Source organism: Ailuropoda melanoleuca, chromosome 20 (assembly GCF_002007445.2).
Source record: "Ailuropoda melanoleuca isolate Jingjing chromosome 20, ASM200744v2, whole genome shotgun sequence".
In the NCBI taxonomy this organism is placed as follows: domain Eukaryota; kingdom Metazoa; phylum Chordata; class Mammalia; order Carnivora; family Ursidae; genus Ailuropoda; species Ailuropoda melanoleuca.
Genome location: NC_048237.1, coordinates 2,238,946 through 2,264,756, shown reverse-complemented (window position 1 = coordinate 2,264,756; position 25,811 = coordinate 2,238,946). Strand labels below are relative to the sequence as shown.

Genomic DNA, 25,811 nt, shown 5'->3' with positions numbered 1-25,811 from the left:
GGACCGGGAAAGAAAGTCGGCGGCGGCGGGTGGGGGGGGACTGGCTGGGGGAGGCGGATCGACTTGGAAGTTTGGAGATGAGGAGGGAAAGGAGAGGGAGGGGGTTGCTGCGGGCCGGAGCGGCCGAGACCCCGAGCGCCCTGCTCTCCAAAGAGGGGGCTGTCCCCTTGGAGACCCCCGGCTCGCCTCCCCGGCGGGCGCGACTCCCGGCAGGGCCGGGGGAGCTTACTTACTTCGGGGCTGAAGCTGCTTTGGGCCGAGCTGAGGGAGGCGAGCGCGGTGGCGAGCGTGAGCAGGGGGAGCAGCGGACCGCCGGTGGGCCGTGGGGCAGGAGACATGGTCCGCGACCGTCCCGGCAGCCAGCCGTGCGGGCTCCGCGGCGGGGGCCCAAGCCCTGGGGTCGCGCCGCCACTCCCTTGGGGCGCCTTTGTCTTCGGAGGGCACTGAATCTGGATTCCCAGAGCGCTGTCCGCTTGGAGATGAGGGGATTGTTCTTGAAAGCGCCTGTTTGCTCGTCCCCTCTTTCCCGTTTTTTGATCTTTCTTCTGCTTAGTCTGCGAACTGCATCGCGAGCCCTCTCTCACTCCTCTGGTCCCTCCCTTCTCCCACAGCTTCTCCGCCCCCGCCCCAATGCCCTCCTTTCCCGGTGCGGACGTGGTTGTTTCAGGCTGAATCCAATTACAGCCAAGAGCCGGGTTAAAAAAAAAACAACACACCACACACACACGAACCCTAAGTTGCCTTTCTGTGGTGGAGGCTGCCATCTGCAGGGGTTGAGGCCACAGCTAAGGACAGGGTCGGGAGTGGGGGCCAGGGGACGGGATGTGGGAGACTTTCTCCCCTTAAGCATATTTTAGGTGGCTTGATTCCTCTGGTATTCAGCGTTTGTCTCACCTCGAGTGGGAAGTACTGGGAGGCTCAGTGGCTGGGGCAGACAAGTTCAGAGTCTGGGAGGCTGCCGGTGGGGGTCTTCCACGTTCACCACACCTGGGTTGGAGATTGTCTGCTGGGACCTGTGGCTCAACCAAATTGAAACTTTTGCCCCTTGTTCTTCACAACCACCTTCATCCCTCTCCTGCCCAAAACACGCAACAGTAACAAAACCCAACTACCCACCAACCGACTCCGTGACCACACTGGTCCCGTCCTTGCGGAAAAGACATGCACTCCCTTAATTATCATTTGCAATCTGGCTGCTCCTTAAACTGGCTGGGGAGGAAGGAGGTGCAAGGCCGTGGAACGTGGTGAAAGGCAAATCAAGTTCAGGGAAACTGTTAGACAAGAGAGATTGGGAGTTCGGACTTTGGGGTTTAGTTTCCCCGCTGCAGTGGAAAAGGGCAATCTCTTGAGGAGTGAAATCTGCAGGGACTGACTAAACAGAGAACAAAAGGTGGAGGTATGTGGGGGAAGGGGGAGGACTGGCGAAGGGGGAGGGAGAGCTGAGGCTGACAGTGGGGAAGAGAGACAGATAAGAGGCTGAGAGCTAGGTCTGGAAAAGCAGCCCAACAGAAGCAGGAAAAGTGTGGGAGACAGAAAACTCGACCATCAGCGAAATCTAAGATCCCAGAATTGCATTGGTCAGCGAGAGAGGAAGGAGGTAGTGGGGGGAAGAAGGCAGGGAAAGCAAGCAAGGCAAGGGATAAAGGAGGCTGGACAGAATTTAGGTCAGGTAGGAAGCTCCAGCAATACTAGAGATCCAGGAACTATCACAAGTTTGTAGCAGGATAATGGAAAGAAAGCCCAGTGCTCTGTGTTGTAATGGGAGTAAAGGCCCTTTTCTCCCAGAATTCATGATCAATAATAGGAAAAGTTTCTCTGGGTCCTGGGCAGCTTATTGGTTTGTGGGAGATATATGACGGATATTAGACACGGATGCCACAGTGACCGATTAGGGGCCGGGCACCTCCAGGGCTCCCCTACACAAATTGGGGTCGAGAGGTACAGGCTGTCTCTGACCAGCCTCTGGAATTCGGCCAGAACCACAGAAACCTCAGGCCCCGACTCTTCAGCAGACATGCAACACCCAAGTCTGGTTCTTCCCATGTCAGCTTTCCCAGTGGGGGTATCCTCTTGGGCCATGTATCCGAAGTTTAGGAAAACTGACACCAGTTGCTTGCCAAGAAATGGACCTCAGCCGGAAGGCCTTTTTCATCAAAACATTTATTAAATGAGTAACTGCAGGCGGCCTGAGGTGTGTATGGCCGTTAAAGGCCTGAGTGCCTGGCTAAGACCAGGGGAGCTGCTGCCCCTTTTTCATGTTCGCAGAGCAGCTACTGTTCATAGCTGGGCCAGTCCTATGGCCTGCAAAGAGGGTAAGTATCCCAGAGCCAGACTCCACGGAACTGGAACGGAGCCAGGGATGAGGGCATTGAGCCAACTCTTCCAGGCAGTGATCTTACAGGCAGTTCTTCCTAGTGTCCAAGCTCTTGTGCTCTGAAGACAGATGGGGACGTGGAGACTCTCTTCTGGCCGGGATGAGGCATGTAGGTGACAGGGAGGAAAGCCAGAGAGAGAGAGGCTCGGCAAGGGAGACAGGAACTGCTTTTTATTGACTTGGTCGTGGGTTCTGCAGTAGAGCCCCTTTGGGTTTAAGAGCATTTTTCTGCTTCCTTTCTTCTTCCTGCAACTTCTCCTGCTGCCTAAGCTGCCATGCCTGTAATCCAGCATCCATTTCCTGTGACAGCAGTACAACTCGTCTCTGAAACAGACAGGAAAACAGGGGGGATAACATCTGGGGCTTGAGCTCTGCACCATATATCCTTTCACTCACAGATCAAAGCCAGAGGTTTCAGCTGGAAAATGACACTGCTGACCGGGGCGGGGGGGGGGAAGGGGACCGGGTCCCGGGATGGGAAGCAGGAGGAGGCAAAATGTGTGGCAGAATGGTTACCACTGGTTCCCGCCCTGGGAATGCCCCACTCTCTTCCTCCCTTCGCACAGTACCTTAAAAACCTCTAGCTGTTTAAACGTTGGTGTAGGGGGTTCATGTGCGCTCAGGTGTTAGCACAGCTCAAGCCAAATTAAAATGTAAATGTTTCCCTCCAAGTACATACAGGTTGCCCTGACTGGGGCCCTCGCCACTTACTGCAAACTTCTCCCTTTGGGCTTTTCTTCGAAGCTGGCCTTTCATTGGAGGTGCGGGGCGGCCATCTGTAGATGGAAGTGAAGAAAAAGACACATATTAGAGATGGCTGGCAGTACCCTGTGAAGGCACTGGGATAGGAAAGGACCAGTCTCTAGTTCCTCTCTCCCATTTCACACCCCTGGTGGCTTCATTTTCCAAAAACCCATCCCTCAGTGTCAGGGGTAAGTATGCCAGGAATAAGCTCTGAGGCAAACTCCCACTCTATTTCACGTACCCCTTGTTATCCTGGAATGGTCCTTTGCAGTGCTGAATCTCTTGTTTTATCTTTTTTTTCCCCCAAGTTTTTATTTATTTGAGAGAGAGAGAGGGAGAGATCTCAAGCAGACTCCCCCCTGAGTGCAGAGCCCAGCCTGGGGTTCAGTCTGGGGCTCAATCTCGAGATCTTGACTGTGAGATCATGACCTAAGCCAAAATCAAGAGTCTGGTGCTTAACCGACTGAGGCACCCAGAAACCCTCCACTCAGGCAATCTGATCACTGTACTCATCGTGAGTCTTTGCTAAATTCCATTTCACTCTTCAATGAAATGCTCTCTTTTCCTTTCCTTTCAGCTCAGTTCTTGTCCTTAAGCTACCCTAAAGCCCTATCTGCCCAGAGACCCTCTTTCAACTCTGTTAGCTTTCTCCTGAAAGAAGTGCCTATTGGGGCGCCTGGGTGGCTCAGTGGGTTAAGCGTCTGCCTTCAGCTCAGGTCATGATCCTGGAGTCCCTGGTTGGAGTTCACTGCATCAGCCTCCCTGCTCAGGAGAAGTTTGCTTTTCCCTGCCCCTCCCCCTGCTTGTGGTCTCTCTGGCTCTCTCTCTCAAATAAGTAAATAAAATCTTTTTTAAAAAGTGCCTACCAATGATTAATATTCATCTATTTGCCTTGGGACATTTATTGTACTATTGGGTTTTTTTTTTTTTCTTTGCCTTATTTGGCCATCTCAAATTCTTTTGGAAAGAGGGAGAGCACTGAAGTGTTATTATTATTCTTCTTAAAGATTTTATGTGAGAAGGAGTGCATGTGGGTGAGACAGCATGAGTGGAGGGAGGGGCAGAGGGAGAAGCAGACTCCCCACTGAGCAGAGAGCCCAATGTGGGGGCTCCATCCCAGGACCCTGAGATCATGAGCTGAGCCAAAGGCAGACGCTTAACCAACTGAGCCACCCAGGCGCCCCTATTATTTAATTTCTAAAATGTCCATGCGTTTTCCCAGCTAGGCTTTCACAGACTATGTCCTAGGTTTCACTATAGTACAGTATAGGCACACAAGTACATCATACAAATTCCAGAAATTCTGCTGACTTGGTGAAAAATGCAGTATCTGACCTGAAGTTGCTTATAACGAAGATAAAGAAAAAGGACATTTACTTTTTACAAAGTAAGAAACAGTGAAAACTCTGCCCAGAAGTTTTGTAGAAACTGAGAGATACAAAGAAGTAATATGTCCAAGAACACAAAGTCAGCAAGTAGAGAAGCCTGAATTAAGAATTCCGGAGTCTTTCCAATCTTCCATACTACTTTTAGGAGATGCTGGGTTTCCTGCAGTAAGTAATAAGTGGAAAAAATCTTTACCATCCTTCTCAGGATCACAGTCCAATAGAATCCAATAGGGTATCAATACCCAGGTCTCTGTGCTGTTGAAGGGGGCCTTGCCCCTACCCAGTTCTAGTCCTTGCTTTGCTATTACCTAGCTTTGAGATCACAGGAACTCTAAGGCCTCAATTCTCCCACCTGTAAACGAGTTCCATATTGGGAGGGGGGAGTGGCTTAAACTTTTCTAAGATCCCTCCCTTCTAGGGATAATACCTATATTTTCTTTCTTTCCTTTTCCTCCCCCGCCCTCTTTTTTTCCCCCCTAAGAGAAGAAACTTTTCTGAAAGGAGCCCTCCATCCTCAGTCCTCACCCTTCTAACCCCTCTTTCTGAGATGTTCATTTTGGCAGCCTTTCAGAGGTCTCTCTGCATTTGGTACCAAATTTTCAACAATATACTCACCACATGGAACGGTGGGTCTTTCTAACTTTAAAAACCGTCCCCCCATGAAAAACGTAAAAATCTTGTCACTCTCTCCCCCGGGGCCCCCCAAATTAGAATTATATTCTGCTCATCCCCACAAGATCCTGTCTAGCTTTATTTTCCATAGGCGTAGTTTAATTTACAAAATAAACAATTGGGCTTTCCCCCCCCAACTCCAAATATAAAGTTCAATACGTTGTCCGCTCAGACACATCCCCACCTTGACTTCCCTTCTCTCCCCCCGCCACTCCCCCCACCCGCCCTCCGTCCAGGGGCGTTCCCTCTAGGCGAAACTCAGTTAACTGTCAGGTCAGCGCTCACCCGCGTAAGACCAGTCTGGGAGCTCCGTAAGGGGCCCGTAGCCGGAGGGGTTGGCAGCCAGGCCCTGCCTGGGTGGAGAAAAACAGTCCGGTGAGGATTCGGCCCCGCTTCTGGCTTCCCAGTACCCCCCAGTACCCCCTAGACCGGCATTAGACCGGCACTCACTGGAGTCGCCACTGGCTGCCCGCCCGAGCCGCCACGCTGCTGTGCAGCCTCCGGACACCTGCAGGGAAAACAGGGCAGAATTGGGGCAGAGGCCATGCAGTCAACTCAGAAGTCCTAGACTTGCCCCCGCGGGCTCCCGAGCCCACCGACTCCACACCCACTTACCCAAAAGCAGAGTACCTAAAGCAGCCATAGTGAGGTCGCGGAGCCGGAAGTGGGCGTGACCTCTGTGGCCACGCGCGACGCTGCAGGGGAAGTCGGAAGCCGCCATCTTGAATCTGAGATTCAACCACGGGCCCCGCCATCTTGGGGCATTGTACGGAAGAGAGGACAGAGCTGAGACTGATGTTTTTGAGGGAGAGCGGTTGGTCTGCATGTGAATCGTCCGTAATGGTTACATTCTCAGTGGAAGTCGTGTCCTGGACTGAACCATTTTGAACCGTACCAGTGACCTCTGCGCCGGGGTGTCTGGTCCTTTGGAATTTATTCCTTTATCTTAGAGGAGTATTTACCTCATTCTGCCTTCTTCCGCATCACTGAAACGTTTTTCCCAGCCTAAGGGTCAAATCTAGAATGAATAAGAAAATTTGGGTTTCAGGCCTTAATTATTCAACAAAATTGAAGAGCTTATATGTGACAAGCATTGTATTAAGTGCACGGGATTCTATGCAGAGCAAAACAGACATCATTACTATTTTGGTAAGAGCTCTGGGTCTAGAGAGAGAAGACGACAGTAATCACACACATTACTGTAATGCGGCTGAGATTGTAGAGGGTGCCCAGGGGTGCAGGAGCACCTGGCTGCGCAGGTCCCAAACAGACGAGCTTCAGCCACTTGCCACTGAAAATCCAAAGGCAGAAAAACGGTGGTGAAATAAGAAAGGAATTCATTTCATTGAGGCCATCACTGGGAAGACAGGGCACTAGTGTCTCAAAGACTCGTCTCCAAAGTGCCAAAAATACTTCCGGCTTTTATGAGGAAGATGAGGGGCAAAGGTGGGTGAGTAGGTGCAGGTGGGCAGTGAAGGTCAAATCCATCCTTGTCCTGGAGTCAATCACAAGTGGGATCTTGCTGGCTCAGGACAGTCCTTTCTGCTTGAGGGGGTAGTTTCCTTCCCTTCAAGGGTGGCTTTGCCCTCAGGGTCTTCCATCTGTGCCAAGAGCTGAGCAGGAAAGAACCCAACTACAAAGTTTGAGGCCAAAATGGGGGCAGCAGAAGTCCTCTTTCAGGATGAGTGTTGGGAAGGGAGGCACTCCTTTGTAGCTGTAATGGAAACTTGATCTGAAGAAGGGCCTTAAAGAAGGCTTTCTTGACGAAGAGGTCTTGTAGCTAAGACCTGATTTCATCTTTGTAAGGGCTAACACCACATATTATGTAGTATAATCCTTGCAGCAACCTGTGAGGCAGGTAAAGAAGTCCCCCCTTAACTATGGTTTGGCTTTCCACAGTTTTAGTTTTCCAAATTCAATTGCCCTGTGGAAGCAGATAATCCTTCTGACAAATTGTAAGGAGGCCAATAGTAGCCTAACGGTAAGTTACAGTGCCTATGTCATGCACCTCTCTTCATCTCATCGTCTACAAAAGAAAGAGGAATACAGTATAATAAGATGTATTTTTAAAGATTTATTTATTTATTTGAGAGAGAGAGAAAGCACAAGCGTGAGGGGCAGAGGAAGGAGAGAGAATCCCAAGCAGACTCTGTGCTCAGCACGGAGACCGACACTGGTCTCAGTCTTACAGCCCTGAGATCAGGACCTGAGCTGAAACCAAGAGAAGATGCTTAACCCACTGCACCACCCAGGCACCCCAGTACAATAAGATATTTTGAGAAAGACCACATTCACATAACTTTTATTACAGTATATTGTTATAATTTTTTATTATTGTTAATCTCTTACTGTGCCTAATTTAGAAATTAAACTTTATCATTGGTATATCTATAGAGGATTTGGTACTATCCACGGTTTCAGACATCCACTGGGGTTCTTGGAAAGTATCCTCGGTGGATAAGGTGGGACTACACTGTATTAATACATAGTAAACCCAGCTCTGTGACTCCTTCCCTCTTTTTAAAATCATTATTTGTCTTGGGGAATTCATTTATGCTTAATTTCTTCTTTATTCTTAATTTCCTTAATATATCACATTTCTGAAAACATTAAGAAATGATAATATAAGTGCAAATGCTTTATAAATGGTGAAGCTCTGTGCTAGGTTAGACACTGAACATGGGGGCTGGGGGATACTGAGGGAGGGGTGCCATGGCCTATCTGGAAGTTGATCATTTCCTTCTGCAGGACTGGGAAGTTTTTCCACAGGAGGTGGCTCTGAGCTGGGCTTTGAAAGAGGGGAAGGGTGGATCCTGGTTTAAGAAGTAAAAGCAGCTGTTTCAATAACAATAAGAATGGTATAGGCGAGGGCTGAACCAGAAGAAGGGATGGGAACAAAAGAACCTTGGCTATAAGCCAACAGATGGATCCCCCAAAACTAAGCAAGGGCAATCAGACAATAAAGAACTGTCACCATCTTACACTTCATTTTCACTTGTGGAAACACTTCTATATAAATGATTTCGCATGATTTTCATAAAAAACGTCTACAGTAGATAAGACAGTCCAGGAAGCAATCATCGTAGAGATTGCTTGTAGTTGTCAGAGATCAGGAAATTGAATCAAAACGTGGCTCTGGATTTATTGTTTTACAGTTGCAATAATGATTGAATGCCACTTTCCTAGGCCTGGCTGGCTTCATATACCTTTGGCTGGTCCTCAGACAGACAGCTGAGGTAGACAGCACTTGGAATCCCATTACGTAGTTTACAGTTGGCAAGTCCGATAGAAGGCAAGGGCTGGAAAAATAACCTTAATGTCAACATTCAAGATTGACAGGAAATATGACAAGCTGGCACTACCACCAACACTGTATAAAGGAATCGAAGCAATAGTATTACCTTCCAGTAGCTCACACACTAGGGGGATGCCATCGGTTTGCAAAATCATAAAAATGGGCACACGCATTAAGGTGAACAAATCATGTGAACAACATAAATTCCACAGGCAGAAATGAACACATGCAATACCTTAATAGCTGTGGGAGTGAAGGAGCCCGAGCTGGAAGACTTTGGGGGCAGGATGGGAAATTTAATTGAGAAAACTGAGAAATCTGGGAGGGGAAAGGTCTTTGGAAGGAAGACAAGTTCAGCCTTTGACGTGGTTGGTGTGATGTGGACAGTCCGTGGGTTGTAAATAGCAGGAAATATGGGTTAGGATTTTGAGAGCGAGAGAGAAAGAACATTAGTGCTGACAGCTCACATCAGCAGCATTCTCAGCAACCTCATGGAACACTGTGGCAGGGGAGGGGGTCTGGCAAGTGGACAGCACTCCTTAATGACTTCACTAGACTCAAGCCACAGGAAAGCGGCTTCGTCATCCCAAACTAGATGTCTTGCAGACTCTTGACTTCATCTGGCAAAGGCTGGCGTTAAGAGCAATGAGAAGCATCAGGAAGCTGAGCTTCATGTCTTTCCTCTCTCTCTCTCTCTTTTTTTTTTTTTAAGATTTTATTTATTTATTTGACAGAGAGAAAGACAGACAGTGAGAGAGGGAACACAAGCAGGGGGAGTGGGAGAGGAAGAAGCAGGCTCCCAGCCAGGGATGGGGGGGGGAGGGGGGAGCCTTATGTGGGGCGCGATCCCAGGACTCTGGGATCATGCCCTGAGCCGAAGGCAGACTCTTAACCACTGAGCCACCCAGGCGCCCCCATGGCTTTCCTCTCTTAACTCCTTTGCCTCTCAAGGGCATCACAGCCTGTATTTGGTTTTAATACTTTGTTGTCGACTCATGTTTTGTCCAATATGTTTATTCACTATCCTCCTGTATGGTCTGTACACAGTAACTTTTGTACAAGTGCATTGCTCTGAGAAATTAGGAACGTTTTATTCTTTATTTTTACTAAAAAATTAAAAAAAATTTAAATGAAATAATCTCTATGCCCAACGTGGGACTCAGTCTCAGGACCCTGAGTTCGAGTTCAAGAGTCACCGACTAAGCCAGCCAGGTGCCCCTGGGAAATTAGGTGCTTTTTAAATTGTTGAGATGAATAATAATGACATTGGAGAAAATGTCTGTGAAGCTGACTCTGGGCGACCAAATCCACCTCATTTTGTAACGTGTTCTCCGTTTTGCATGCTTCTGACCAAACTGAAAGCGGAAGGAGAGCAAATTACTCGGGAAGTGTCTTACTTTATGTTCCTTCATTATCTCCTTCCTCAGGCCAGCTCAACAATTAAATCAGTCACCCCATGCAAGAAATGTGGGAGCTAAAGGCAAGCCCTCACACAATACATTGCTTTGCACATTATTTCCTTATCACATAATTCCTTGTAACATATTCCTTTTCTTTTCCCATGGCTGCTAAATCAGTTCGGGCTAAATTTTGTGTTAAATCACCCAGCTTTGAGATGCGTAAATTATGACCTCGGGCTACACTCTTTTTTCTTGCCTGGCAGCTGGGAAGTCTCTCCGCTGGTGCCTTTCCACGAGGCTGGTCTTGAAGGCAGGTGGCTCTTTGTGAATTTCTGCAGAGTGACAGTGCTGGCTTTAAATGCCAAAATTTGTCCAAAAGGTGTAAAAAATAATCATAGTATTTGCAAGTCATCTTTTAGCCTTAAAACATGGTGAAAAGAGTGTTTCCAGATTCTTTTTCTTAAATCAGCCCAGCAACTCCCTCTTTTGTTGGGCCCATGCTGTCACTAAGACTCTTCAGATGAAAGATGCTTTGGGGACTCCAACCTCCCTGGGACCCTAAGACAGGATTTTTGGTTAAGTGCTGCCTCCTGGCGGTGGCTCTACTGCCCGACACCTTCCCGGCCTTGTGGAGACCACTTTCTTTAACTGGAGATCTCGGAGCTGATGCAACAGCTCCCCGAGGGGGCGGGGAGTTGAGACGCCCTTGCAAGAGACCCCTCCCCTGGCTCCGGGCGGGCGCCGCTCCCCTCCCCCTCCCCCACGGGGCTTTGCCGTCCAGAGTCCCTACCGAGTTTCAGCTGGCGTCTAGGGACCGGAGGCGGGGTTGCTAGGGTTTGGGGCTCTCGCCCGGACCCCCGTCGGGCCATCAGCGCGAGCAGGATTGGGAGGGAGGGAAGAGGAAGCTGAGCGTTCCTGGGGCGCAGGACGCGTCTAAGGGTATCGGCTGTCACTTTCAGGCAGCGCAGCTGTGCCTGAGTGAGGAGAGGGCAGGGGAGCGGGTTGCGGGGCCCCTAGGTTCTCGACCCTGGCGCCCTTCGTCTACACCCCACCCCCAGGGCTTCCTGGAGCCCAGGGAGGGGCGGGGGCTGCTCCGACAGGTGGAAGGAAGGAAGGGAGGGGACGCCGGGTTGGGTGGGCTCCTGATCCCCCAAGGCAGGCCCGGGTTTGGCCTCCGCAGCCAGACCTGGACTTCGGGGGCGATCGAGCTCTTAAGAGGGGCAATGAGGGCGGGCGGTGTCTGGGTCGGGATTTGGGAAGGCGAGGTCTCAGAGCTGCAGACTCGGAATAACCGGGGGTCAAGGGTAAGAGGGTAATAAAGGGACCGGCGGGGGCGATGTTTAGGGCCGGGCTGGGGCCGGCGAGGCGGGGCGGGGAGGAGGGGAGCGTGGGAGAAAGGGGCAAAGGTGAGGTCTGGCAGCCGCTGGGCGGGGGCGGAGGAGCGTGGGGCCAGGGTCACCGGGAAGGGGACAGCTGCGGGAGGGCGTCCGGGAAGAGGTCAAGCTTAAGGGTTCGCGGCTCCGCTCTTGATCTCTCCTGCAAGCTCGTGAACCTGAGCTCTCGCCTCCCTCTGCCTCGTCCGCCCTTTCGCCCCCGGGCGGCCGTCGGTCACACCTTGCTCTCGCCGCACCCAGACCGGTCACCTGAGCGGGAGTGTGGGACAGCCGAGGTCCCGGAGAGCGCGTGGGATGAGGGGCTTTTTGTTTTCCCGTTACTGAAACGAAACGTTCATTTCAAACCATTCTAGGCCTCGCAGTCAAACTGAAGATTAGACCCTCCCTCTCCCTTCAACCCATTACTATCAAAAAGAATAAATACTTGCAGATAATCCTGGCTTAGTTTAGGGGCAGACCAGCAGTAGCATACGTGGGCCAGAGGGCAAGTTCAAGGACGTTCCCAGAGCCCCAGTTGCTGGGAAATCAGCCGAGGAGGCATGGGATCGTTCGTGCATTCATTTATTCTTCCCGCAATGATTCTTTTTTTTTTTTTTTTTAGTTTTATCCAGTTATTTTTTTCTTTTCTTTCTTTCTTTCTTTTTTTTTTTTTTTTAGTTTTTATTATATCATGTTAGTCACCATACAGTACATCCCCGGTTTCTGATGTAAAGTTCGATGATCCCGCAATGATTCTTGACTGTGTACATGTGCTTTGCCCTGGGGACGCAGGGTGAATAGTGGCGGCTGTGGTGGTGCCTATGTTCTAGTGAGGGAGGTGACAACAAGCTGCAAATGCAGTCTGGGTGGCGGTGCCCTTGCAGGAAAGTCCAGGACGGTGAATGGATGAAGAGGGAAGTTGCTGCCTCGGAGACTCCTCACGCGAGGCCTCTGGTAGTGTGGTGTCTAAGCACAGACCCAGATGGCGTGAGTGGAGGGATGAACAATGTCACCGGGAAGCATGTTGCAGGCAGAGGCAACTGTGATTGCGAAAGCTACGAGCGGGGAGCGTGACTGCTGTGTGACAACAGCAAGGAGGTGGCCAGGGTGGCTTGAGCGCCAATGCCAAGGGGGCCGCCTTAGGGCTGTCTCCCTAGGACTTCCTCATACACCTTGAGCCTGACCCCAGAGGGGAATGAAGGGGCAGGCCAGCTGGGCAGTGGCCTGGGTGTAAAAAGACGCGAAGCGATCTTTGGAGTAATTCAGACATTCGGTGCCAGTGAACTCCGATTTCTGTCTGTGTCCCTTGGTGAACTGTAAGCTGGCTCCCATCCACAGACGGAACCCTTGACAACTGCTTACCTGGACTGTCTGTCTCTCGGATAATTTTGCAACACGCAGGTACAGGTATAAGTTGCAGGGTATAGCCCTGAGACTGGCCAGCCGGTAGTTGTAGGGAGGCAGGAGTCAGAGCTGGAATCTGAAAATGCACCTTGCACTGTGAAGTGCCGTTCCCCAGGAAAGATTTACGCTCTTGTCTGCAGTTTAAATGGTTTAATATGCCCACCGGGAAACTACTGCAGAAAGCTGCACGTAATGAATTCATAGAATAAGCTCTCATTTTGAATAGGAAGAATGAGGCTTCCCGTTTTGATTCCAAGAAAACCGGTATTCCTCCACCTCTGCTAAGTTGACATTCAATAGACATTTAAAGGATCCTGGTGTGAAGGGGTGCCAACTCATTAGCTTGCCCAGGGTGCCAGAGCTGGCTCTTACCCGGTGGCACGTATATCCCCTGAACCAACTGGGGACCTGAGCTGTGAGTGGGCTTTTTGTTGGGGCATCTGACTGTACCCGCACAAGTGGCCCTTCTTGGCATGTGTTGCCTGACATAGGGGCTGAGTTCCAGAGCCCTAACGACAGATCCTATGCCCTCCGCAGGACCAAGGATGGTATGCGAGTGCGAGCTGAGTAGGAGACTGAATGAGGGGAGCAGGCGAACAGGAGAGCACTGTCAGTCGCTGGGATAGCTTAAGTGCTCAGTAAATGTAGGGCAACAAGGAAGATCAGGGACCGAGGTGGGGAACAGGAGGAGCTGAGACTGGGTAGAGAAGGTGCTTAGGAGCGGGCAGGCGACGAGGTCCTCTGGGTCTGACCAGGCAGTCCCAGCTCCAGCCCATCCCCTGGCCCCTCCCCGCTGCCGGCCAGAGTCACACATGTGTTTTCCTGTTTTCCATTTCGGTCCCCGTCACCCTCTGCCTTTTCTGCTCCTCGGAGTCAACAGCTGCTGCAGCTCGAGCCTTAGCCGGCTTCCCTTCCTAGCACCTTCCCCTCCCCCGCCCCCCAGCGAGCTGGTAGCCCCTCCTCCTCGCACCTGCCCAAAGGTCAAGGGACAGGTAAGAGGTGGGAGAGGAGGGACTATGGGCGAGAGGGGAAGTGTAGGAGGAGGATGGAGTGAGCCTTCGACCGGAGACCCAGGAACCTCTTGTCTCCCGGTCCTGACCCCGGCCCTCCCTAGGCAGAGTCCTCTGCCCAGAGCCTTCAGCCCTATGCTAATGGGAGCCCTGGCCACAGGAGTAAACAATTTCTTGTTTCACTTTTTTTTTAAAAAGGGACTATCGTAGCCACAGGGAGTATAGAAAAACAAATGGAGAGCTGGGGAGGGAGTTGCTGAGAGCTTCCAGCTTGGGGTGATGGGGGCATCCAGCTGCCCCACAGTGTCTGTGTTTTCTGTTTCTGTTGTTAGGGGAGGCAGCACAGACCAGTTGGAGCTAGGAAGGCAGGACATGGGGTCTCTGGGGGAGAAAGTGTCTTCTCACATTTAGCTCCTGAGCTAGACCGAGCAGCCGAGACCCTGAACTGCGGGCTGGTTCCTGGAGGAAGTATATTTTGGTGTTGCCATTCATGGGTGGGTTTGGGGCCAGGGGCTTCTCTGGCTGTTGCGCTGGGCATGGCATGCTGGGGGCCCTGTGCCTGCCTTCCCTGAACCCCTGAATCTGAAACTTCACCCATAGACTGTAAGGTGAGTGTGTTGTCCTGTAACCTCCACTAGGTCCTCAGAGTTGAATGCTCCTCAGGCAGGAAGAAGGCGGGGCGCTGTGTATCAGGAACGCTGCCATCTCCTGGGGTTCCAGACTCTACAAGGTTCTTCTGTAAAGCTTGGGGTGGGAAAGCCCTCTGGGAGAGGTCCTGCTGGTCCCAGGCTGCCTGAATGGTGGAAGCCTTGCCTGAGAGCCAGAGGCTCCGGGAGGAATGTGAGCTGCCAAAGACGGTGCCTTCCTGCCCGCAGCCGCTGGTGCTGAGCAGTGGTTGAGGAAGGAGGGGGCATCTTTTCTCTGAAGGGCAGCCTCCCCTGTCCAGTTTGCGCGGGCTGAGGGGTAGGCTAGGGATCCACCGGCAGCACTTCCTGGTGTGGCCGCCAGGGTGCGCTGTCCGCTGGCGTGTGGGTTTCACCGCCCCCGGCCCCCACCGTGAGTTTCCGTCGCAAGATTCCCTGAAGAGGACTTCGCTTTTCCCCAGCGGGGGACTAAACCCTGCACACTTCTTCCCCATTCTCCCTCACGGTTTCCCCTTCCTTCGTCCCTCCTTCATTCGTTTCCTTTCTGTTCCATTAGGACATACGCCCACCCCTTGGTGCCGGTAAACGTGGTCTTAAAATGGCAGGCGGGATGATGTGTTTCCGTGTGTTCTTGTTTGCTGAGCGGTGGCCACCCTAGCAATAGCGTCGCCGCCAAGAGGACTTGCGGTCGCCTCTCACCCCTGCAAGGGGATGAGAAAGGGGAGGAGCAGCTGGGAAGGAGATGGACCGGCTTTGCTGGAGCCTTTAGCCTAGCCTACAGGTTAAAGGATGGCAGAGGCTTTCTGTTTAATCTAATCACACCCTCCCCCAGGTGTTTCACGAGGGAGTCATCTGAAGCGTTTTCCTGTCCGAGGGAAGGCCTAGCGAAGGGGCAGGTCGGAGCAGGTCGGAGCAGGTCGGAGCGGGCGAGAGGTGGGGGAGATGCGCAGTGCCGTTCAGAGCCCGGACTCTGCTGGCGAGCCTCCCCGCCTCCCTGGCTAGTTTGGCACCCTGGCACGTGACTTAGTGCCTGCCGTAAGGGGCTGCAGGCGGGATTGGATCAGATAAGGCATTTGGGTGCTTAGCATATGTCTGGCACTGGGTAAGTGCTCCATAAATGACAGCTATCATTATCAGAGCCAGGAGGGGGCAGCTGGAAGACAAGGACAGGACCCTCTGGAGGGATTTCCAGATATTTGTGAGGATGGCTTGGGGGAAGCGTGATCTCTGGGAAGGCTGACACCAGGATGTTCAATTAAGGGGCTTGAATGCAAAGACACAGGGTAGAGATAAGCCCCCACCCCCTGGGGATTTTTAGATCTTTATTCTCTGGTTGTAGAATAACCAAAGAGGGTTTGAACGAGTGTGGGAGACACCGACAGATTTCAGAACAGATAGGATGTATTTCCGGTGGTAAAAGAGACCCAGAATACCAGATTGAAATAGACTATGAAGATAGAATATGTGATTTCCAAAAAATGTTTAACTTTCTCTGTTCTGGGCCTGTCTGTCCAGGATAGCTCAATGAAATCTAATTTCTCCATATTTTTAGGAAATTGGATTAAACTTATATGTGGGAAGGTGTTTATAGGAATTTATGGTTTCTTTTGAGGATGGAAGGGCACGATGCAGCCAGGGGTTTGAATCTCCTTTCTTGACCTTGTTTCCTTGGAAGTAGCTTGAGGCTCAGCCATGGGGTCCTGGCTCAAATTTGGGGGCAGCCATTCTTTGCTCTGAGGGGAAGTGTGCAGAGTTCCTCTCTTAGGACTCCCGTCACGAGGCCACGAGGCTTGGGGACTGCACTCATACTTCCTCTAATCTCAGCACAGCACCGAGCCTTTGTGGCACCCTTGCCACCTCCCTGCCTTGCTTGTTGGGGCGAGAGGGCAGTGGGGCTAGGGTGGGGCCTGGAGGACAGAGGGCTGCGCTCTCCTCCTCAGCCGCCTGCCCCGGCCTCAGCTAATTGCCTCAGGGCCAGCTTCCCTGGGGCTGCAGAAAATGCACCCAGCTACCGTCATTTCTTCTGGGCTCTCAGTTCCAGCTGAGCGCTGACAAAGGAGATTCCTGAGAGAGTGCCTTCTTATCACGGAAAGTGCTGAGCCAAGAGCTCCGAGCTGCCCCTTTTGCAGATGTGAAGGGCCAGTGAACCTTGGACCCAGACAGTTGCTTAACACTCCCCTCCCCCTCCCTCACCCCCTCCACCCATCTTGACTTCTCGATTTGATTTAAATCCATAAGCAGTAGCCTGGCCTTTCCTGTTACTGCTGACTGAAAAGGAGGAGTGGTCAGGCCACAGTTCCCAGAGGCTGCGTCTCTGTGCCTGCTACAGCGGGAACCTGCTGGAGCCTGGGGCCAGGGAGTGAGTGTGCTTCCCCCCGCCCCTCAGCCCCGCTCACCTTGCCCACCCCCTGTGCTGCTCTGCACCGGCCAATCGCTTCCTGTCCCCCGTGCCTCGGGCGCTCGTACCGCTCCCCTTGCGGGGCCAGCCTCGCCTCTCGTCCTCCCGCTGTCTGCTGCTCTGCGGGCCGGCACCTGCGGACACTTTAGCGGCTTCCTAGCCTTTGCGTCTTTGGGTGCCGACTCTCCAGCGGCAGCTCCTGGGTGGGGAGCCGTCATCAGCTGCCTCCAGTCACCTCGAGGTTGGGCTGTCCCTTCGGATCACCCTTCTGTGATTCAGACTTTCTTGGGTGATGGCGCTATGCTGATGTGAGGAAGTTGACAGCAAGAGGCCTGGGATATTAGGGGCTGGGAAAGAGGTCTGGGAAGGAAAAGAGGAGAATAATCTGTCTTCTTTCTTCCAGGGTGGGGTGGGGCTGCTTGGGCTCTATTTGCTAGGGCTGCCGACTTAACCGAAGGGTACTTAACCTAAGGGTGGTTACGAGCGGCTCCCTGAGCAGGGGGAGGGTTGTAGGTTTCCAGCAAGAGGTCCCTGAAGCCTTTAGGTTTGCCAGAGCTGATGTCCTTGGCGGGGGTGGGAGGTGGGGTGGCGGTGGAGGGTGGGTGGGGGGTGGAGGAGTTTTTGAGGAGAACCCCCAGATAGGTAGCTTGCAAGATCGGTTCCTCACGTTGCAGCTCAGCACAGGTAACAGGTGAGACTGAAATTAGAGGGAAGACAGACTGTTTTGGGGTGAGGCTGAAAAATGCAGACTCAAATCGTGATGGTTATACCCGGGAACTGCCAGCTTGCCTTGTATCACAGCAGGCTCAGATAGAACCAGGATTTAGTTTTCTCTTCTGTAACTGTGGTAGGCAGCACCATCCTAGTGAGGAGAAACAGCTGCTTTCTCTCTAGGGAATGAGGGCTTCCCCTTAAAAATTCCAGTTGGGGGTATTTTAATGAGCCACTTGGAAGAAGCAGAGGTTGATGGGAGCTGGGAGGCCAGAGAGAGCTCTCTGGGCTGGGGGGTGGGTGGGGGGCGGCGGGACATTGTCCGTATTGACCACTGCGGGCGAGCATTCTATGTAATTGCCAACCACCTGATCTTGGTCTTTCTTCCTTAGAAGGCAATGCCAAGAAGCTGGTGACGGCCATCTTCTCCTCCGCCATGGCTGACGGCGTTATGTATGAAGTGGCCTCCCAGCAGGAGGGGGACGCTCCCCCTTCGGCCGGTGAAGCCAGCCCAGGGTCTGAGCAGGTAAAGCTGAAGAAGGAGATCTCGCTGCTTAATGGCGTGTGCCTGATTGTGGGGAACATGATTGGCTCGGGCATCTTTGTCTCCCCCAAGGGCGTGCTCATGTACAGTGCCTCCTTTGGCCTCTCCCTGGTCATCTGGGCTGTTGGGGGCCTCTTCTCCGTCTTTGGGGCCCTTTGTTATGCGGAATTGGGCACCACCATTAAGAAATCTGGGGCCAGCTATGCCTACATCCTCGAGGCCTTCGGGGGATTCCTTGCCTTCATCCGACTCTGGACCTCGCTCCTCATCATCGAGCCCACCAGCCAGGCCATCATTGCCATCACCTTTGCCAACTACATGGTGCAGCCCATCTTCCCGAGCTGCTTCGCCCCTTATGCTGCTGGGCGCCTGCTGGCCGCTGCGTGCATCTGTAAGTGGGGCCGGGGCGGGAGGTGTGGGCTGGAGCTCCAGGGCAGAGGCTGGGGTGTGAGTCCAGGAAGCTAGGGAGAAGGAGCTGGAAGGGAATGCTTCTGACAAACACTCTTGTTGTTTTTATTTTATTATTATTTTTAAAAGATTTTATATTTAAGTAATCTCTACCGTGAACATGGGGCTTGAATTTACGTAATCCTGAGATCAAGAGTTGCTTGCTCTACCGACTGAGCCAGCCAGATGCCCCCTCTTACTGTTTTTACATTCGTGTGTGCTTCCTGTGAAAATTCAAGTGATAGCAATGTGTAAAAACAGACAAAAAAGGCAAAACTACAAAGAGAACAATTTACCTTTCCCCCATTTCCCCATGGTGAGCCCCATTAGCAGTTTGTATGACCTTCCTGACTTTTTCTTGTTCCTTCAAGAAGTATAGTGTTTTTTTTTTTGATTGATTGGTTAATTAATTAATTAGTAGACACCATGCCCAGTGTGGAGCCCAGTGCAGGACTGGAACTCATAACCCTGAGATGAGGACCTGAGCTGAGACCAAGAGTCGGATGCTTAACTGACTGAGTCACCCAGGTGCCCCTCATTAAGTGTAGTTTTGTTCTGTTTTTAAAAAAATGGGATCATAGTACACATACAATCCTACAGATTTTGCTTTTTCCCCAGAATTTACTAGTGATATTTTCTACTTAGAGATCTACTTTTTTAAAAAAAGCTTCATGGTATCCATGTTAATTCTAAGGATGTATTATTTAACGAATCAGTCCTCTGTTAGTGGTCACTTAAGTTGGTTCCAGTTTTTCTGTCCTACAGGTCATGCTCTGGTGAATATTCCGTTGCGTTTGCTTGAGTTTTTCTGTGGGCTAGATTATTATTTTTTTAAGAGATTTTGTTTATCGAGAGAGAGAGAGAGAGAGAGAGAGAGAGAGAGAGAGAGAGATTGATTGAGAGATTGAGACCACGAGCAGGGGGGACAGGTATAGGAGGAAGCAGGCTTCCTGAGGAGCGGGGAGCCCGATGCGGGGCTCCATCCCAGAACCCTGGGATCATGACCCGAGCCGAAGGCAGACGCTTAACCAACTGAGGCATCCAGACGTCCCTGTGGTCCAGATTCTTAAAACTATCATTTCAGTCTCCCTTGACTTTTGCTCTGTCTCATAAATAATGCATTGAAACCTGTACATTCAACAAAGCCACGTTGGAGGTACCGGGAAGCTGATTTCTATAGTCCCATCCCTCAGGTGCCTCTGTTCTGGAAAAATGCCCTCCTAGCCTGAAACCTTGGAGACCCTTTCCCTGCCCCAACTCTGGAGAAGCTCAGAGCTTCTGTCATTTTAAGGAGCAACTACCCAGCAGCAGCAGGTGTGGGTGGAGGCATTTTACACCAGGTGCAGGTGCTCCCTGGATTAGCCCTGTCCAGTCACCCTCATGTCCCCTTTTCTTGAGGTTTCTCCACTGCCCTATTTTACCCCTCAGCTTCCTCCCCAGCCTCCCTGCTTTTTACTCTTGCAGAGACCTGGGTGTCTGTGTGGGGCCCCCCTGTGCTTTCTGCATCCATGTGTGTGGCTTGGACTCATATCTTCATGTATCTTTGTGTATGGGGTTTGTCCTGCCTGGCAACAATCAGGGAGGAGTGGAAGGCCCTGCCTTGTGTTACAAGAAGGAGGTTCTCCCTGGAGGTCTTAAATGGGATCTGTAATTTCTCTTGCATCATTTACAGATGATCTGGTAGGTTGACTTACTGGTGAAACGAATTTTAGGATCTGTCAGGCTTCAGGTGCCCTCAAATGTGGGTATACAGTTAACATGTCTTGTGTGGTGTAAGGATTATTCCACCTAAGTAAAATTTCCAAGATGGCTGCATCCCTTTAAGGCCTAGGATCCTATTATGTTCGTCATCTTTGTCGCAATCTCTTTAAAACCGGTGATATATCTGCTTGCCTTCATAACTTGACATTTCTTCTGGTGACTCAGAGTTACCATTGCGCGTCTCAATTCTTGTATGACTGTGAGGGCTTCCCAGGCCACTGGGGGTGACGATGAGTGTTTACTTCCTCAGTGGCTTCAGAGTGCTGGCCTGACTTCAGTTCATCAGGTTTCATTCTTTATGGCTTCGATCTGTGTCCTCTGACAGCTGGTCCTGGATTCTGGCATCATGCCTGCCTCCATCAGTCACCCCCTTTTAATCTGCTGTATCTGCTTTCGGAGCAGAGGTGTCCTCAAACTCTTGTATACGCAGGTACACTTACGCACGCAGGGACGCCCTTGTAAGAATACATGCAAAGTAACCACAGTTACGATTAGTCCGTAGAGCTCCCCAGTTAATAAAAGACACAGTTGTATGCAGGGATTTATGGCATATCCCGGCAGAGTGACAAGAGCACCAGACGTGCAGTTGAGGCTGGGCTGTGTGACCCTAGGCAAGATGCGGTTACTGTTTCACTTCCAGGCTGCCACGCGGGTGAAGTGAGATTCAGTGAAAACCATAAATCATGACTCAAGTGCAATGTATTGGTGATGATTATGTTTAAAATTACTCTCTCTCTCTCTCTCTCTCGGCTGCTTCTAGGACTTTGTTCTGTCTTTAATAACTTCTGAGGAACCTAGAGATCTGGAAGGAGGTTCAGAAGGGCAGCCAAGATTGTAAGTAAGAATTAGGGACATATGATTCATGCGTTTCTTCCTTCAGCTATTGTCTAACGAGCACCCAATGCATGTCAGATGTGGAGACCTAGGAGGACATTCTGGCCATATACCACCATGCGGTAATATCTTGTCCGTCTAACCATAGCCATTCAGGAGAAAGCCAGGAGGTAGGCCTAGAAGCAGCCAAGAGAGAGAGTAACTTTAAACATAATAATCATGAATATGTTTCACTTGAGCCAGGATTTATGGTTTTCACCGAATCTCACTTATCTGCGCAGTAGCTGGAAGTAAACCATCCCTGCGCTTGCCTGGCGTCATAAGGCTGCGGAGCCCGCCCTCAAACACGGGTCTGGTGCACTTGTTGTCACTGTACCAGAGCTGTCAGATATATGCCAACAATTTACTCACAAAGTGAGGACTGAGGCTAAATCTTCAATTTAGCAAGAGAAGGGATTCAATACAGAACGTTCCTTCGTTCAGGGAACATTTAGGGCATACCGTGTACTAGATATTCCACCTAGTGCTGGGAAGCAAAGAAGAAAAAAGTATGGCCCTTGCCGTCCAAGAACTCCTAGTCAAGGAGAGAGACAGATATGTTGACTGATAATTATCATGCAAGATAGTCAGTGTGATGGTAGAGATACCATGGGAGTGAGCAGGACAACTTTCTTCCTGTGGGGAAGAGAGCTTAGGAAGACCCCACGGAGACCATGATGTCTAAACTGAATTTTGGAAAGATCCACACCTGTCTCCTATGACACTTCTCACAGAAGGAACTGCATGTGAAAAGGTGTGGAGGTGCAGAAAGGCATGGAATGTTCAGGGAATTCAGGGTAGTTGGTATGGCTGGAATGCGGGGTGGGAGAGGGTGAGAAAGTAGAGACTGGAAATGTGGCCCAGGGTCAGTTCCAGGACAGGTTTATCCGTTGCCTAAACAGTTTAGACTTTATCTGGAAAGTGGGGGGACGCTGTTGATTGTAAGTGGGGAAGCGAAATCAGATTTGCTTGGAAGAAGAACTCTGGTGGCCACATGGTGTGTTTTTGGCAAGTGTGAGAGTCAGAAGGTAGGCAGACCGGTTTAGGGAGCTGAAACCTGAGTCCACGTGAAGGATAGTGAGGCCCGCGCTGTGGGCAAGGCCTTTGGACTAGAGATGAGGGGATGGATAAAGAAATAGTTGTTATAAAGTGGCATTTCTCGGACTTCTGGCCGGGGGTGTGTTGGGGGGCTCTCAGAGGTGATACTAAGGGTTCAAGCTTGGACAGGTGGGCAGTGATGGTGCCTCCATGTGAAATAGGGAAGGTGAGTTGAGTGATGAGTAGGGGGGCATCTGATGACCCAGAGTTGGTCATTTTCCCGTCCACGGAGTCCTACTTACCTAAAAAAGAAACTGATGTGTAAATGGTGATGCCAGTCTGTGACTGTACAATGGTGAGCGTACATGCGTGATTTCTAGTGACCAGAAGGTGAGTGTGTGTTCACTCTCAAGGGGTCCTAATACCATAGTCCATAGGAAGCCCATCCAGTACTCAGGGAATTGCTTGCAGAGCATGGAATTGGAGAAAGGGAGTTGTGACCACGGGAGAAAAATTCACCGAACGTGATGGGCTCTCTAAAGTACGGAGCTGAGAGGTAGAGCCGGGAACTCGTGGTGGTGGAGACGGGCAGAGTGGTCAGTGAGACCTGCTGTATGTGGTCGGTGGGCACTGGGAGGGCGTGGGGAGCGCCTTACTCTGGAGATGTCTGCGCGCAGCACTGAAGGAGGAAATGGAGTCCAGGCGTGGCTGGGGCGGCTGGTTAGCATGGCCCACGAGGCCTGCTCCATCTCTCTTGTCCCTCACTCTCTCTGTTCCAGCTACACCGGCCCTCTTGCTTTTCCTCCAGTTCCTGGCCTGTTCCTGCTTCAAGGTTTTGTACTTTATTGTTCTTTCCGCCGGGAGGGCTCTTTGCCCAGATATCCTCAGAGCTAACCCCCCAGCCCCCAACTCCATTCACGTCTTTGTATAGATATTACCTCACCAGAGACTTACCCGTCTGAAGTGGTCACTCTGTTTCCCATCCTGTTTTGTTTATCTTTATAGCCCTTGTCACCACCTGACATTAATTATTTACTTGTTTATTGCCTGTCTTTCCCTCTAGAATGTAAACACCACAAGAATAAGCACGTTGTTTTGCTCACTGCTGAATGTCCAGCGTCTAGAACAGTGCCTGGCATCTGCTAGGTACGCAGTAAAATTGTTGAGTGAAGAAGGGGCAAGGGCATTCTAGGCACAGGCAAAGGCAATATAAAGCACAAAGGGGAGAAAAAGTATGGGGTGTGGGGGGTGTGGGGGCGATTGTGTGATGTGAGGGGACAAAGGGAAGCAAGGGGCTAGAGCACGAGGCAAATGTTCCCAGGGAGTTGAGATTTTACCCTGATGCATCCGAGGAGCCACTGAAGGGTTTTAAGCAGGGGAGCAGTGTAGCGGGGGTGGGACATAAGAGCAAGGCTGGTGGGAGAGACACAGATGAGGGAGCTCTGTGGCAGTCCCGGCAGGAAATGACAAAAGCCTGAACTAGGGCAGTGGCGGTGGGAGTGTGACTTACTTAGGAGATGACGTCTCCAGGAAAGGACAGGTAGGAGAGCAGTTTAGAAGGTATAATCAGTGTAACCAGTAATCCTCATTGGGATGTCCGGTGTAAGAGAGAGGTAGGTGATGAGGAAAATATTCACCAGCCTGTGAATTCTGTGCCACAGGGGCTAAGCCTGTCTTAGGATCCACTGTATCCCCAGCAAAGAAAGAGAGGAGCTTGATAAAGATCGTTTGAATGAAAAGCTGAGGTCTCTGGTTTGGGCGATTGGTCGGTGGTGGCATCATTTACGGGGGTGGGGAAGATGGAATCATGTTGAGTTTGAAGTTTATTTGTAGGATAGTAGGTGGATTTGCCCATTTGGAGCTCAGGAAAGAGATGGGGCTGGAGATTGGCAAGTGCTTCGTGACTATTTGTTGAATGTTCATTTTCCCAGCACTACTCATTGTCTTTATGGAGCTCTCAGTGTGTGTGTGTGTGTGTGTGTGCGCATGCATGCATGTGCTTGTGCAAGAGCACGCTGGGGTGGGGCGGGATGGGCAGCCCAACACAAGATCACAATGGATTATGACGAGTGTTGGATTCTTCAGGCACAGGGAGCCACAGGAGGACACCTATGCTAGTCCTAGGAGTTCAGAAACGTTCCATAAGGAAGCTTAAGCTGACACCTGAACGATGAATTAACCGAGTAGCTAGGGTAGAGGAGCGACTCAGGCAGCAAGAGCAGAATGTATGAAAACTTGAAGACAAGAAGGACATTTTTGAGACTCCTTTCAATAAAGGAGTTCAGGGTGGGCTGCAATATTGAGTTTCAGGTAGGAAATGTTGAGAGCTGGCTTGCAGAGGTAGGTGGAAATCGTAGGATAGGTTGTTCAGGGCTTTATAAACTGTTCTAGTTACTATTGTTATATAACAAATCACGTAAAACTTAGTGGCATAGACTAACAGCCATTTCTTTCATTCATTCATTAATGAATTCATTCATTCATTTTTAAAGTAATATCTCCATACCCAGTGTGGGGCTTGAACTCACAACACCGAGGTTAAGAATCGCGTGTTTTACTGGCTGAGCTAGCCAGTGCACCACAGCCATTTTATTCTTTTATGGTTTCTGTAGCTCAGGAATTTGGGAAGGGCTAAATGGGGCAGTGCTGGCTCGGGGTCTTATTGGTTGTAGTCAGACGGTGACAGGAACTAGAACAAGGAGGTGCAGAGGAAGGTGGGGACTAGCTGGGCATCGTCTTCTCTTCAAGTTTTACTAGATGTGTCTTTCCATGTAGTCTCTCCCTGTGGACTGTTGAGCTTCCTCCCATAATGGCAGCCCCAGAGCAATCAAACCGTTTACTTGGCAGCCAAAGACTTCAAGAATGAGTACGTCAGCGACTAAAGGAGAAGCTACGTTGCCTTTTATGACCTAGCCTCTGAAATCACAGGGCCTCTCTCCTGCTGTGCTCTGTGGGTAGAAACCGTCACAGGAGACCGTCCATTCCTAAGGCAAGAGGCACAGACCCTACCTCTGGATGGTCAGAGTGGTAAAATCACATTGTATGAAAAGCATTTGGGTTGGGAGATATTGTTGAGACATCTTTGGGAAGTACAGTTTCTTGCACAAACCATATTTAAGGAGTTTGGTGGGCTTTTCCTGAGGCAAACCTCGTTAGGTGTTAAACAGAAGAGTGACTTGTGTCATTTGTGATTTAGATCTTAGAATTTGTGATTTTTACTTTTTAAAAAGATTTTGTGTGTGTGAGAGAGCGCATGCGTGCGAGAGAGAAAGCGAGCAGAAGCTGGGGGAGCAGCAGGCAGAGGGAGAAGCAGGTTCCCTGCTGAGCAAAGAGCCTGATGTGGGACTCAATCCCAGGACCCTGGGATCATGACCTGAGCTGAAGGCAGATGCTTAACTGACTGAGCCACCCATGCGTCCCAAATTTGTGATTTTTAGAAAGGTTACTCCGACTTCAGTTAGCAGAACTGAAAGCAGGGAGAGCAGTTAGGAAGCTGTCACCATGATCCTGGTGAGAGATGTTGGTGGCTTAGATTAGAGTCATGGGATGAGAAAGGAGGAGACTGGTTTAAGACGTGGATACTAATTAGATATGGGTGGAAATTGAGGAGGATAAAATGGCCAGGTTTTTGGCTCAGGCACCTGGGTGGATGGTGATGCCAGTTGCTTATAGGGAATTAGACTGGAGGAGAAGTAGGTCGAGAGAAATTGATAGATCGGTTTTGGATAGGTTGAG

General features: G+C 50.8%; 3 protein-coding genes across 8 annotated transcripts in view; 1 reads left to right on the top strand and 2 right to left on the bottom strand.

The window, feature by feature from the left end:
* The window catches only part of MMP14 (matrix metallopeptidase 14), a 9,173-nt gene extending 8,835 nt beyond the window's left edge, over window positions 1-338 (bottom strand). The window contains exon 1 of the mRNA XM_002925997.4: window positions 234-338. Within this exon, the coding sequence (XP_002926043.1) occupies window positions 234-338 (105 nt within the window). The remainder of the gene's footprint in view (window positions 1-233) is intronic.
* Window positions 339-2,141: 1,803 nt separating this feature from the next.
* MRPL52 (mitochondrial ribosomal protein L52) lies at window positions 2,142-5,932 on the bottom strand. The gene is made up of 5 exons (XM_002925996.4): window positions 5,794-5,932; window positions 5,629-5,686; window positions 5,464-5,531; window positions 3,086-3,150; window positions 2,142-2,698 (listed from the first exon to the last, which is right to left on the bottom strand). Exons 1-5 carry the CDS (start codon window positions 5,897-5,899, stop codon window positions 2,546-2,548), a joined length of 450 nt encoding a protein of 149 aa, XP_002926042.2. The 5' UTR covers window positions 5,900-5,932; the 3' UTR covers window positions 2,142-2,545.
* A 7,549-nt stretch (window positions 5,933-13,481) lies between these two features.
* The window catches only part of SLC7A7 (solute carrier family 7 member 7), a 32,399-nt gene continuing 20,069 nt past the window's right edge, over window positions 13,482-25,811 (top strand). The window contains exons 1-2 of one of the 6 annotated variants that reach the window (XM_034648605.1): window positions 13,482-13,642; window positions 17,809-18,348. In XM_034648605.1, the coding sequence (XP_034504496.1) occupies window positions 17,850-18,348 (499 nt within the window). In that variant the 5' untranslated portion in view covers window positions 13,482-13,642; window positions 17,809-17,849. Of the gene's footprint in view, window positions 13,643-13,689; window positions 14,269-16,522; window positions 16,664-16,725; window positions 16,944-17,805; window positions 18,349-25,811 lie in introns of those variants that run through there. The other 5 variants (XM_002925995.4, XM_019806703.2, XM_011233331.3 and 2 more) reach the window with 5 other exon arrangements.